Genomic DNA, 14,763 nt, shown 5'->3' on the forward strand with positions numbered 1-14,763 from the left:
CTTGTTCCATCCACTTCTGACTCATATAACCTCTTTGTTAACCTTTCCTCTCTCATTCTCTCCATATATCCAAACCATTTCAGCACACCCTCCTCAGCTCTCTCATCTACACTTTCTACTACCACATCTATCTTTTACCCTTTCGTTACTTACAAGATCAAACCACCGCACATCCCATACTGTCTTCAAACATTTCATTTCCAACACATCCACCCTCCTCCACAAAAATTCATCTGAAGCCCATACCTTGCACTCATATAAAACTGTTGGGGTTACTATACCTTCAAACATACTTATTTTTGCCTTCCCAGATAATGACCTCTCTTTTCATCTACAGCCCATACCTTGCACTCACATAAAACTGTTGGGGTTACTATACCTTCAAACATACTCATTTTTGCCCTCCCAGATAATGACCTCTCTTTCCACACATTCTTTAATGCTCCCAGAACCTTCACATCCTCACAAACCCTATGACTCACTTTCACTTCCATGGTTCCATTTGCTGCATTGCCCACTTTCAGGTACCTAAAACAATTCTCCACCTCTAATTTTTCTCCATTCAAACTCATACCTCAACTAACCTGTTCCTCAACCCTGCTAAACCTAATAACCTTGCTTTCATCCACATTTACCCACAACGTATTGCCCTTTTTATTCCTATATCTCTCATTACCTTGTAAGCAACTACTAGCTCTACAACCTTTAATACTATTTCTCTAAACATTTCATACATCTCATTCACACATGACTGCATCCCTATATTCAATGCACTTTCATCTAATCTTTCAGTCACCTTAGTTTCATACTCCTTCCTGCTTGTTTTCCGATTCATCTTCTTGCTAGCCAACACTTTTACTTCTCCATTCTTCCTTACACCATACCACCACTTCTCCCTGATCCTCATCCCTACAAGGAAAGCAAAATGGTCTGAGTCTCCAAAGCATCCTCTTATAACTCTAGCATCAAGCATGGCCTTTCTCAATCTTTCATCTACTGCCACATATCAATTACAGCTTTTTGCTCTTCTCTTCCATCATTCCTCATCCATGTATACCTGTGGGTCATCTAGTGCTGACAAAAAAAAAAGGCATTTGCAGAGAATAAACCCCCTCTCAGCAAAGACATCCACAAGATGACTTCCATTCTCATTTACTCCAGATGATCCCCATTTACCAGATATGTGCCCATTTTCATAACGTTCCACTTTCACATTCCTACACCCAGACTCCTTTACTACTAAATTTATTCATAGCTCTTTGAGCAGACATGCATCACAAGTGCATTAGAGATCTATCTTTTAGTTCCCATCAAGGAACTTCATATTCTAACTTTTCATTTTTCATTATACTCAACCGCCGTCTCCCGTGTTATTGAGGTAGTGCAAGGAAACAGACGAAGAATGACCAAACCTACATACAAATGTATGTACACAAATGCACATATACATATTAACATACACATTATTTATCATTTCTTTATCATACTTTGTTGCTGTCTCCTGCATTAGTGAGGTAGTGCAAGAAAACAGACGAAAGAATGGCCCAACCCACCCACATACACATGTATATACATAAATGCCCACACACGCACATATACACACCTATACATTTCAATGTACACATACATAAACATACAAAGACATACATATATACACATGCACATATTCATACATGCTGCTTTCATCCATTCCCGCCGCCATCCCACCACACACGAAATGACACCCCCCTCCCCCTGCATGTGCACGGTAGCACTAGGAAAGGGTAACAAAGGCCACATTCATCCACACTCAGACTCTAGCTGTCATGTGTAATGCACCGAAACCACAGCTCCCTTTCCACATCCAGGCCTCACACAACTCTCCATGGTTTACCCCAGATGCTTCACATGCACTGGTTCAATCCATTGACAGCAAGTCAACCCCAGTATACCACATATTTCCAATTCACTCTATACCTTGCATGCTTTTCACCCTCCTGTATGTTCAGGCCCAAATCACTCAAAATCTTTTTCATTCCATCCCTCCACCTCCAATTTGGTCTCCCACATCTCCTCATTCCCTCCACCTCTGACACATATATCCTCTTTGTCAATCTTTCCTCACTCATTCTCTCCATGTGACCAAACCATTTCAATACACCCTCTTCTGCTCTCTCAACCACACTTTTTATTACCACACATCTCTCTTACCCTTTCATTACTTACTTGATCAAACCACCTCACACCACATATTGTCCTCAAACATCTCATTTCCAACACATCCACCCTCCTCCACACAACCCTATCTGTTGCCCATGCCTTACAACCATATAACATTGCTGGAACCACTATTCCTTCAAACATACCCATTTTTGTTTTCAGAGATAACATTCTCACCTTCCACACATTCTTCAACGCTCCCAGAACCTTTGCCTCCCTCCCCCACCCTGTGACTCACTTCCACTTCCATGGTTCCATCTGCTGCCAAATCCACTCCCAGATACCTAAACACTTCACTTCCTCCAGTTTTTCTCCATTCAAACTTACCTCCCAACTGACTTGTCCCTCAACCCTACTGAACCTAATAACCTTGCTCTTATTCACATTTACTCTCAGCTTTCTTCTTTCACACACTTTACCAAACTCAGTCACCAGCTTTTGCAGTTTCTCACCTGAATCAGCCACCAGTGCTGTAGCATCAGCGAACAACAACTGACTCACTTCCCAATCCCTCTCAAACCCCCATCAGACTGCATACTTGCCTCTCTCTCCAAAACTCTTGCATTCACCTCCCTAACAACCCCATCCATAAACAAATTAAATGAACATGGAGACATCATGCACCCCTGCCGCAAACCGACATTCACTGGGAACCAATCACTTTCCTCTCTTCCTACTCGTACACATGCCCTGCATCCTCGATAAATGCTTTTCACTGCTTCTAGCAACTTATCTCTCTTACCATATACTCTTAATACCTTCCACAGAGCATCTCTATCAACTATCATATGCCTTCTTCAGATCCATAAATGCTACATAAAAATCCATGCAAATACTTTTCTATGTATTTCTCATATACATTCTTCAAAGCAAACAACTGATTCACACATCCTCTACCACTTCTGAAACCACACAGCTCCTCCCCAGACAAGTCCATCATTTGAATGGCATTTGCCATTTTCTAGACCATTCAGCAGTTTTATCTAGATACTCTTGTAATCTTAGCCTATCTTCTTCAATCAATATGGAACTGCTAATCTTTGTGTCATCAGCAAATTTGGACACTATGTAATTTAGCCCTATGTCAATACTGTTAAAATAAATGAAGAATAATATATGCCCAAGTATGGATACCTGGGGGAGCCCACTCTTAGAGGGAACCACAGTGATGATTCACCATTCATTACAACTTTCTGCCTTCTGCCACATAACCAGGCTTCCATCCAATTTCCTATGCAACCAGTAATCCCTGAGGCCCAGACTTTTTGCATCAGCTTAATTTTGGGAATTTTGTTGGATGCTTTCTGGAAGTCCAGAACTATAATATCTATTGCTTTTGTCTTATTGTAGGCACTGAGTAATTTATGATAAAATTCAAAGAAGTTTGTAAGGCACAATATGCACCTTCTAAAACCATGCAGTGCATCATAGATCAGACCGTGCTGTTCCAGGTAGGCTATGATTTTATCTCTAATAATCGACATTAGCAATTTACATATATTTGATGTGAAGATAATATGATAGCTAATGCCAGGCAATTCACTGCTTCCCTTTTTGTATGTAAGAGAAGTCTGCCAGTCCTGCGGGACTATTCTATCCTGGAGATATTTATTCAAAATAAAGGTTAACGGTCAGGCAATTTCATGTTTTACGTTTTTATTTACTCACAGACAGAAATGATCAGGACCTGGGCTTTTTTTAGTCTTCAACTTATCTATGTTAGTACTTCTCTAACTGTGATGGTAAATTCTGGTAGTGTGAATGCTATTCATCACCATCTCAAAATTCATGTCCTTGCTTTCTAGTGTAAAAACAGCTAAAAATCTTGTTTAGGGTTGTTGCTATGCTTTTATCATTCACAATGGGTTCCCCATCCTTGTTTACTTAGGGTCCTACCCCACTCCTTTTATGTTTCTTTTAGGATCTCTATCTCTTGTAATACTCAATTCATATTCTCTATTAGCTTTTTCTACATGATTTTTCATGTATCTCCTGATTATGTTATACTGCGTTGCAATATCTGGGTCAATGTCCGATTTCTTAAGCTTGACAAGATTATTCTGCATTATATATCTCTTGCTTGTTCGTGGTTAATTGTTCTGTTATTATGGGGATGAATGCCACTTGATGGTGCATAAACTGACATTTTAAACCACACCATAATTCCTCAGGGAATGAACAAATGACAGTGAGACTCTATACTGTGTTGCACAACCAATTGAAATCTACCCTTTTAAGTTAGGGGTAATAATGCTGGTTATAGGGGAGTCAGTTTTGATATTAAGTTGAACCTAACCATGTTATGGTCATAAGTTCCTAAATGTTCTTCAACATGGGTATGAGTAACTAAGAACTCTTTGGATGCAAGAACTAAATCAAGTATATCAGTTTCCCTCATTTGCTCTGTGATGGTATGGTGGAGAAAACCGTCTTCGACAAAGATGACAAGTCTAATAGATTCACTTTCTACACCTTGGATAGTTTGCCTGTTAATCAAAATCACTAAGAATGATTGAGTCTTTATCCTGTATTGCTTGTTGTAAACTCTCATACATGACACTGTCAATATATCCTGGCTGACTAGGGTGTTTATTGACTACTTTTATGTAATGTTTGGAAAATTCTGCTAATCTGAATATACAAGGATTCAACAATGGCAGATGCTGCAGTGTGAATTTTGATGGGGTTTAGCTAATTCACATACAGTGCAGTTCCGCTTCCTCAACTGTCTCTATCCCTTACAAATAATTTGAAGTCTGGCATATTGTACTCACTAATCAGATCAGTGCTTTTCTTGTTCAGAGATGTTCCTATTAAACCAATGATATCAACTTGTTTACTGTTTGTCAAATGATGCAATGTAGCTATTTTGTTTTGGATGGATTTTATATTCATGCAAAGTCCATTTAATTTCTTCAAGTGATTTTGTGAGAGACTAGAGACATGATTTGGTGACTGGTTACTTCTAAACCTAGGCATGAGGAGCCCCCATGACCCACCTCCCTGTCATCACTATCTGATAAGGTGGGGAGAAGATTTGATCTGACCTTCTGGCGTGGCATATGATATGACCTGACCTGACCTAAACTGCTCATTTGATGGGGTCAACACATCTACCTCTACCGGCCCTCTTTTTTCTTCTGTCTGTGTGTGTGTGTGTGTGTGTGTGTGTGTGCGTGTGTGTAAACATGTCACCACTGCTAGTGGATGGGGTTGTGGGTTCTTCTTTGTTACTGTCTTACTGTCTTCTGACTGAAACATCATGGATTCCTCGCTCTCAGAGTCAGAAACACAAAACTCAGCATAAATTCCTTTGTCTGGAGCAGGTGTCTCCTTCCTCTTCATGCTCATAATGCCCTAGAGAAAAAGGAAGAAAAATTTTAAAAGGATAAAAGAAAAGTTTAAAGTGGCACATGTGCACACTTTTGGCAGTTGAGATAATGCCACTTTATCTCTTGTCTTTATTTCTCATCAAAACACTGTAAATCACGTACATAATTTCATTTACAGAGTGGTATGCATACAGCACACATTCACAAATCATATAATCATAACATCCAAATCTTACCTAGTTTATGGTAAAAATGTAGAAAAAGAAGAATTAATGTTGACATTTGGTAGCCTCCCAAGAACATAGTGTAGAAGTGAATGATGCTGAAGAGGTTATTGTTTCTGTTTATCACCGGCTCTGGCACTTCAAGATTCAATGAGAATTGTAAGTCACAAAAAATGAGGGTAAACATTATTAAATGGGCATGGAGTCTCCGAAAGTAGCATTCAAGGGGAATGAAGCTGAAAGTGGGAGATTTGGACCACAGCACTCAAAGGGCTGAGTAAGGCTGTATCAACATCAATAAACAGAGGAAAACAGTCTTGCTCAGGACATTCTCACTCTGAATGAGTCCATTATTTCCCTTTTGTTTCAGTACATCCTTGAAGCTAAAAGGAATTCCATAAAAGGGGTCCTGCAGGTTATATAACAACGTAATAATACAAGGTGAAGAGGTAGAACATGGAAGATAAGAATACAAGAAGTGAGAGATTTCCCTACATCTGGAGATAATACAGAATGTGACAGAAGAATGTCTCAGGACTGGATGCACTGGAAGCATTTTGTGTGTGAGGATGTTGTAAGGCAATGGTTTCTCTTCACAATTCAGCCTATTATGCTTTAAAGAAGTTAGAAGTACTTATACTGGCATGTTAGTTCATGTTTCTCCATAATGCACTGGGCATGATTTGACAATTTGTAAGAATGACCTAACAGAATGAACATATCCAATCCACCCTAAAGAATTAGAAAAGGAATTAATAACAAACAGGGAGATAGGAAGACAGATATAAAAAAGAAAGGATTAGCCTGGTTAGGATTTGACATACTTGAATGGTATAAAAGTACTAAAATTGCATAAAGTCCCTAAATGTTTGCTGAACAGCATGATTAAAATCACAAGCACAGGTTGAGGGAGGATGTGTTTACAGTTTTTAAGCATAATCTGATGCACTGTGGCCACTAAGCAGTTTTACTCCAGCTAAAAGTTGGTCAGTTTCCTTAGTGTCATCAAACCTTACCTTAAAATGAATACACTATGGGAAGTCAGGTATATCTATTCATTTATTATTCATCATCATACTTGATCAACGTTTTCCGTATCAGCAAGATAGCACCAGGAAGCAGACCAAGAACAGCCCATCCACTCGTATACACATATAAACACCCATAAATCCACATATACATACATATACATATCTATTATATCTTATTATATTCAATCGCCATTTCCCATGTTAGTGAGGAATACTGGCAAAGAAACAGATGAGGAATGGCCCAACCCACCCACATACAAATGTATATACATAAACACTCATACATGCACAGGGTGGGGTAGGGGGCAAAAGTTCTGAGAGCATTGAAGAGTGTATGGAAAGCGAGAACGTTATCTTTTTGTCTTTTCCTGGCACTACCTTGCACGCATGCATGTGTGCTATTTCATGTGTGGTGGGGTGGTGACAGGAATGGATGAAGGCATAAGTATGAACATCTTATCTATTTATTTATTTTACTTTGTCGCTGTCTCCCGCGTTAGCGAGGTAACGCAAGGAAACAGATGAAAGAATGGCCCAACCCACCCACATACACATGTATATACATACATACACATCCACACATGCAAATGTACAGACCTATACATCTCAATGTATACATATATATACACACACAGACATATACATATATACACATGTACATAATTCATAGTCTGCCTTTATTCATTTCCATCGCCACCCTGCCACACATGAAATAACCACCCCCTCCCCATGCATCAGCATGAGGTAGCACTAGGAAAAGACAACAAAGGCCCCATTCGTTCACACTCAGTCTCTAGCTGTCATGTAATAATGCACCGAAACCACAGCTTCCTTTCCACATCCAGGCCCCACAGAACTTTCCATGGTTTACCACAGACGCTTCACATGCCATGGTACAATCCACTGACAGCACATCGACCCCAGTATACCACAGCGTTCCAATTCACTCGATTCCTTGCATGCCTTTCACCCGCCTACATGTCCAGGCCCTGATCACTCAAAATCTTTTTCACTCCATCTTTCCTCCTCTGATTTGGTCTCCCACTTTTCTTTGTTCCCTCCACCTCTGACACATATATCCTCTTTGTCAATCTTTCCTCACTCATTCTCTCCATGTGACCAAACCATTTCAAAACACCCTCTTCTGCTCTCTCAACCACATTCTTTTTATTACCACACATCTCTCTTACCCTATTATTACTTACTCGATCAAACCATCTCACACCACATATTGTCCTCAAACATCTCATTTCCAGCACATCCACCCTCCTGCACACAACTCTATCCATAGCCCACGCCTCGCAACCATACAACATTGTTGGAACCACTATTCCTTCAAACATACCCATTTTTGCTTTCCCAGATAATGTTCTCGACTTCCAAACATTCTTCAAGGCTCCCAGAATTTTCGCCCCCTCCCCCACCCTATGATCCACTTCCGCTTCCATGGTTCCATCCGCTGCCAAATCCACTCCCAGATATCTAAAGCACTTCTCTTCCTCCAGTTTTTCTCTGTTCAAACTTACCTCCCAATTGACTTGTCCCTCAACCCTACTGTACCTGATAACCTTGCTCTTATTCACATTTACTCTCAACTTTCTTCTTTCACACACTTTACCAAACTCAGTCACCAGCTTCTGCAGTTTCTCACATGAATCAGCCACCAGCACTGTATCATCAGCGAACAACAACTGACTCACTTCCCAAGCTCTCTCATCCACAAAAGACTGCATACTTGCCCCTCTTTCCAAAACTCTTATATTCACCTCCCTAACAACCCCATCCATAAACAAATTAAACAACCATGGAGACATCACACACCCCTGCCGCAAACCGACATTCACTGGGAACCAATCACTTTCCTCTCTTCCTACTCGTACCATGCCCCTGCATCCTCGATAAATGCTTTTCACTGCTTCTAGCAACTTATCTCTCTTACCATATACTCCTTAATACCTTCCACAGAGCATCTCTATCAACCCCTATCATATGCCTTCTTCAGATCCATAAATGCTACATAAAAATTCCATGCAAATACTTTTCTATGTATATTTCTCATATACATTCTTCAAAGCAAACAACTGATTCACACATCCTCTACCACTTCTGAAACCACACAGCTCCTCCCCAGACAAGTCCATCATTTGAATGGCATTTGCCATTTTCTAGACCATTCAGCAGTTTTATCTAGATACTCTTGTAATCTTGCCTATCTTCTTCAATCATATGAACTGCTAATCTTTGTGTCATCAGCAAATTTGGACACTATGTAATTTAGCCCTATGTCAATAATGTTAAAATAAATGAAGAATAATATATGCCCAAGTATGGGATACCTTGGGGGAGCCGCACTCTTAGAGGGAAACCACAGTGAGGATTCACCATTCATTACAACTTTCTGCCTTCTGCCACATAACCAGGCTTCCATCCAATTTCCTATGCAACCAGTATTCCCTGAGGCCTAACTTTTGCATCAGCTTAATTTTGGGAATTTTGTTGGATGCTTTCTGGAAGTCCAGACTATAATAACTATTGCGTTTGTCTTATTGTAGGCACTTAGTAATTTATGAAAAATTCATGAAGAGTTTGTAAGGACAATATGCACCTTCTAATAAACCATGCCAGTGCATCATAGATCAGACACGTGCTGTTTCAGGTAGGCTATGATTTTATCTCTAATAATCGACATTAGCAATTTACATATATTTGATGTGAAGATAATATGATAGCTAATGCCAGCAATTCACTGCTTCCCTTGTTTGTATGTATGAGAATCAGCCAGTCCTGCCGGGACTATTCTAATCCTTGAGATATATATTCAAAATTAAGGTTAACGGTCAGGCAATTTCATGTTTTACGTTTTTATTTACTCACAGACAGAAATGATCAGGACCTGGGCGTTTTTTTAGTCTTCAACTTATCTATGTTAGTACTTCTCTAACTGTGATGGTAAATTCTGGTAGTGTGAAATGCTATTCATCACCATCTCAAAATTCATGTCCTTGCTTTCTAGTGTAAAAACAGCTAAAAATCTTGTTTAGGGTTGTTGCTATGCTTTTATCATTCACAATGGGTTCCCCATCCTTGTTTACTTAGGGTCCTACCCACTCCTTTTATGTTTCTTTTAGGATCTCTATCTCTTGTAATACTCAATTCATATTCTCTATAGCAAGGAGTTAGCGATAGCTTTTTTTTCCCACATGATTTTTCATGTATCCCTGATTATGTATATGCGGTGCATTGATCGTGGCATGTCCGATTTCTTAAGCTTGACAAGATTATTCTGCATTATATATCTCTTGCTTTGTTCGTGGTTAATTGTTCTGTTATTATGGGATGAATGCCACAGAGGTGCATAAACTGACATTTTAAACCACACCATAATTCCTCAGGGGAATGAACAAATGACGTGAGACTCTATACTGTGTTTGCAACAACCAATGAATTCTACCTATTTAAGTAGGGGTAAAAAATGCTGGTTATAGGGGAGTCAGTTTGATATTTAAGAGTTGAACCTAACCATGTTATGGTCATAAGTTCCTAAATGTTCTATCAACCATGGTATGAGTAACTAAGAACTCTTTGGATGCAAGAACTAAATCAAGTATATCAGTTTCCCTCAATTGCTCATGTGATGAAGGTGGAGCGAAACCTCTCGACAAATGATGACAAGTCTAATGATTCACTTCTACACCTTGGATAGTTTGCCTGTTAATCAAAATCACTAAGAATGATTGAGTCTTTATCCTGTATTGCTTGTTGTAAACTCTCATACATGACACTGTCAATATATCCTGGCTGACTAGGGTGTTTATTGACTACTTTTATGTAATGTTTGGAAAACTCAGCTAATCTGAATATACAAGGATTCAACAATGGCAGATGCTGCAGTGTGAATTTTGATTGGAGGGTTTAGCTAATTCATATACAGTGCAGTTCCGCTTCCTCAACTGTCTCTATCCTTACAAATAATTGAAGTCTGGCATATTGTCCTCACGTAATCAGATCAGTGCTTTTCTTGTTCAGTAGATTTCCTATTGAACCAATGATATCAACTTGTTTACTGTTTGTCAAATGAATCAGATGTATCTATTTTGGTTTTGGAATGGCGAGAGAGTAATATTCATTGCAAAGTGCCATTGTAATTTCTTCAATGATTTGTGAAGACTTATAGACATGATTTGAGTGACTGTTACTCAAAACTAGGCATGCGGAGCCCCCATACCCACCTCCCTGTCATCACTATCTGATAAGGTGGGGAGAAGATTTGATCTGACCTTCCGGCGTGCATATGATATGACCTGACCTGACCTAAACTGCTCATTTGATGGGGTCAACACATCTACCTCTACCGGCCCTCTTTTTTCTTCTGTCTGTGTGTGTGTGTGTGTGTGCGTGTGTGTAAACATGTCACCACGGCTAGTGGATGGGTTGGGGTTCTTCTATTGGGGGGTTTTTTTTATTTTTATTGGGTTTTTCCCCCCCCCCCCCCTTACAGCTTCTTGACTGAAACATCATGGATTCCTCGCTCTCAGAGTCAGAAACACAAAACTCAGCATAAATTCTTTGTCTGGAGCAGGTGTCTCCTTCCTCTTCATGCTCATTAATGCCCTATTAGAAAAAGGGGGGCGGGGGGAGGGGGGGGGGGGTGGCAAAAAATTTTAAAAGGATAAAAGAAAAGTTTAAAGTGGCACATGTGCACACTTTTGGCAGTTGAGATAATGCCACTTTATCTCTTGTCTTTATTTCTCATCAAAACACTGTAAATCACGTACATAATTTCATTTACAGAGTGGTAGGGGCATACAGCACACATTCACAATCAAATAATCATAACAATCCAAATTTTTTTCTTCTCCGTAGTTTATGGTAAAAATGTAGAAAAAGAAGAATTAATGTTGACATTTGGTAGCCATCCCAAAACTTAAAGTGTAGAAGTGAATGATGCTGAAGAGGTTTATTGTTCTGTTTATTCACCGCTCGGCCTTCAATATTCAATGAAGAATTGTAAGCACAAAAAATAGGAGAAAACATTATTAAATGGGCATGGAGTCTCCGAAAGTAGCATTCAGGGAATGAAGCTGAAAGTGGGAGATTTGGACCACAGCACTCAAAGGGCTGAGTAAGGCTGTATCAACATCATAAACAGAGGAAACAGTCTTGCTCAGGACATTCTCACTCTGAATGAGTCCATTATTTCCCTTTTTGTTTCAGTAACATCCTTGAAGCTAAAAGGAATTCCATAAAAGGGGTCCAGCAGTTTATATAACAACGTAATAATACAAGGTGAAGAGTAGAACATGGAAGATAAGAATACAAGAAGTGAGAGATTTCCCTACATCTGGAGATAATACAGAATGTGACAGAAGAATGTCTCAGGACTGGATGCACTGGAAGCATTTTGTGTGTGAGGATGTTGTAAGGCAATGGTTTCTCTTCACAATTCAGCCTATTATGCTTTAAAGAAGTTAGAAGTACTTATGACTAAGGCATGATAGTCATGTTTCTCCATAATGCACTGGCATGAATTGACAATTTGTTAAGAATGACCTAACAGAAATGCACATATTCCAATCCACCCTAAAGAATTAGAAAAAGGAATTAATAACAAACAGGGAGATAGGAGGACAGATATAAAAAAGAAAGGATTAGCCTGGTTAGGATTGACATACTGAAATGTATAAAAAGTACTAAAATTCATAAAGTCCCTAAATGTTTGCTGAACAGCATGATAACATCACAAGCACAAGGTTAGGAGTATGTGTTTACATTTTTTTTAAGCAAAATCTGATGCACTTGGCCACTAAGCAGTTTTACTCCAGCTAAAAGTTGTCAGTTTCCTTAGTGTCATCAAACCTTACTTAAAATGAATACACTATGGGAAGTCAGGTATATCTATTCATTTATTATTCATCATCATACTTGATCAACGTATTTCCGAATCAGCAAGATAGCACAGGAAGCAGACCAAGAACAGCCCATCCACTCGTATACACATATAAACACCCATAAATCCAAAAAAAAACATATACATACATATACATATCTATTATATCTTATTATATTCCAATTCCCATTCCCATGATAGTGAGAATACTGGCAAAGAAACAGATGAGGAATGGCCCAACCCACCCACATACAAATGTATATACTAAACACTCATACATGCACAGGGTGGGGTAGGGGGCAAAAGTTCTGAGAGCATTGAAGAGTGTATGGAAAGCTGAGAACGTTATCTTTTTGTCTTTTCCTGGCACTACCTTGCACGCATGCATGTGTGCTATTTCATGTGTGGTGGGGTGGTGACAGGATGGGATGACGTCGCATAATATGAACATCTTATCTAATTTATTTATTTTTTACCTTTGTCTCTTTCTCCCGGCTTAGCGAGGTAGCGCAAGGAAACAGATGAAAGAATGGCCCAACCCACCCACATACACATGTATATACATACATACACATCCACACATGCAAAATGTACAGACCTATACATCTCAATGTATACATATATATACACACACAGACATATACATATATACACATGTACATAATTCATGACAGTCTGGCCTTTATTCATTTCCATCGCCACCCTGCCACACATGAAATAACCACCCCCTCCCCATGCATCAGCATGAGGTAGCCTAGGAAAAGAAAACAAGGCCCCCATTCGTTCCACACTCAGAATCTCTAGCTGTCCTGAATAATACCAACCAAACCACAGCTTCCTTTCCACATCCAGGCCCCACATAACTTTCCATGGTTTACCACAGACGCTTCACATGCCATGGTACAATCCACTGACAGCACATCGACCCCAGTATACCACATATTTCCAATTCACTCTATACCTTGCATGCTTTTCACCCTCCTGTATGTTCAGGCCCAAATCACTCAAAATCTTTTTCACTCCATCTTTCCTCCTCGATTTGGTCTCCACTTTTTCTTTGTTCCCTCACCTCTGACACATATATCCTCTTTGTCAATCTTTCCTCACTCATTCTCTCCATGTGACCAAACCATTTCAAAACACCCTCTTCTGCTCTCTCAACCACACTTTTTATTACCACACATCTCTCTTACCTATTATTACTTACTCGATCAAACCATCTCACACCACATATTGTCCTCAAACATCTCATTTCCAGCACATCCACCCTCCTGCACACAACTCTATCCATAGCCCACGCCTCGCAACCATACAACATTGTTGGAACCACTATTCCTTCAAACATACCCATTTTTGCTTTCCCAGATAATGTTCTCGACTTCCAAACATTCTTCAAGGCTCCCAGAATTTTCGCCCCCTCCCCCACCCTATGATTCTCTTCCGCTTCCATGGTTCCATCCGCTGCCAAATCCACTCCCAGATATCTAAAGCACTTCTCTTCCTCCAGTTTTTCTCTGTTCAAACTTACCTCCCAATTGACTTGTCCCTCAACCCTACTGTACCTGATAACCTTGCTCTTATTCACATTACTCTCAACTTTCTTCTTTCACACACTTTTACCAAACTCAGTCACCAGCTTCTGCAGTTTCTCAATGAATCAGCCACCAGCACTGTATCAATCAGCGAACAACAACTGACACCTCCAAGCTCCTCAAACCACAAAAGACAGCATACTTGCCCTCTATCCAAAACTCTTATATCACCTCCCTAACAACCCCATCCATAAACAAATTAAACAACCATGGAGACATCACACACCCGGAGCCAGCAAACCCAACCTTCACTGAGAACCAATCACTTTCTTCTCTTACTACAACATACACATGCCTTACATCCTCGATAAAAACTTTTCACAGCTTCTAACAACTTGCCTCCCACACCATTATTATTCTTAATACCTTCCACAGAGCATCTCTATCAACCCTATCATATGCCTTCTCCAGATCCATAAATGCTACATTACAAATCCATTTTGCTTTTCTAAGTATTTCTCACATACATTTTTCAAGCAAAAACCTGATCCACACATC

The 14,763-nt window shown here is 39.7% G+C and overlaps 1 protein-coding gene across 4 annotated transcripts in view; it reads right to left on the reverse strand.

Annotated features, from left to right (window-relative positions):
* Positions 1-14,763, reverse strand: part of fbl (pantothenate kinase 3 fbl) — a 180,330-nt gene that overhangs the window by 40,810 nt on the left and 124,757 nt on the right. Inside the window, exon 9 of one of the 4 annotated variants that reach the window (XM_071665395.1) lies at positions 4,707-5,556. The exons of the other annotated variants lie outside the window; for them this stretch is intronic. Coding sequence (XP_071521496.1) covers positions 5,212-5,556 — 345 coding nt within the window. The 3' untranslated portion in view covers positions 4,707-5,211. Of the gene's footprint in view, positions 1-4,706; positions 5,557-14,763 lie in introns of those variants that run through there. 4 annotated transcript variants of the gene reach the window in all.

Source organism: Panulirus ornatus, chromosome 10, assembly GCF_036320965.1.
Source record: "Panulirus ornatus isolate Po-2019 chromosome 10, ASM3632096v1, whole genome shotgun sequence".
NCBI lineage: Eukaryota > Metazoa > Arthropoda > Malacostraca > Decapoda > Palinuridae > Panulirus > Panulirus ornatus.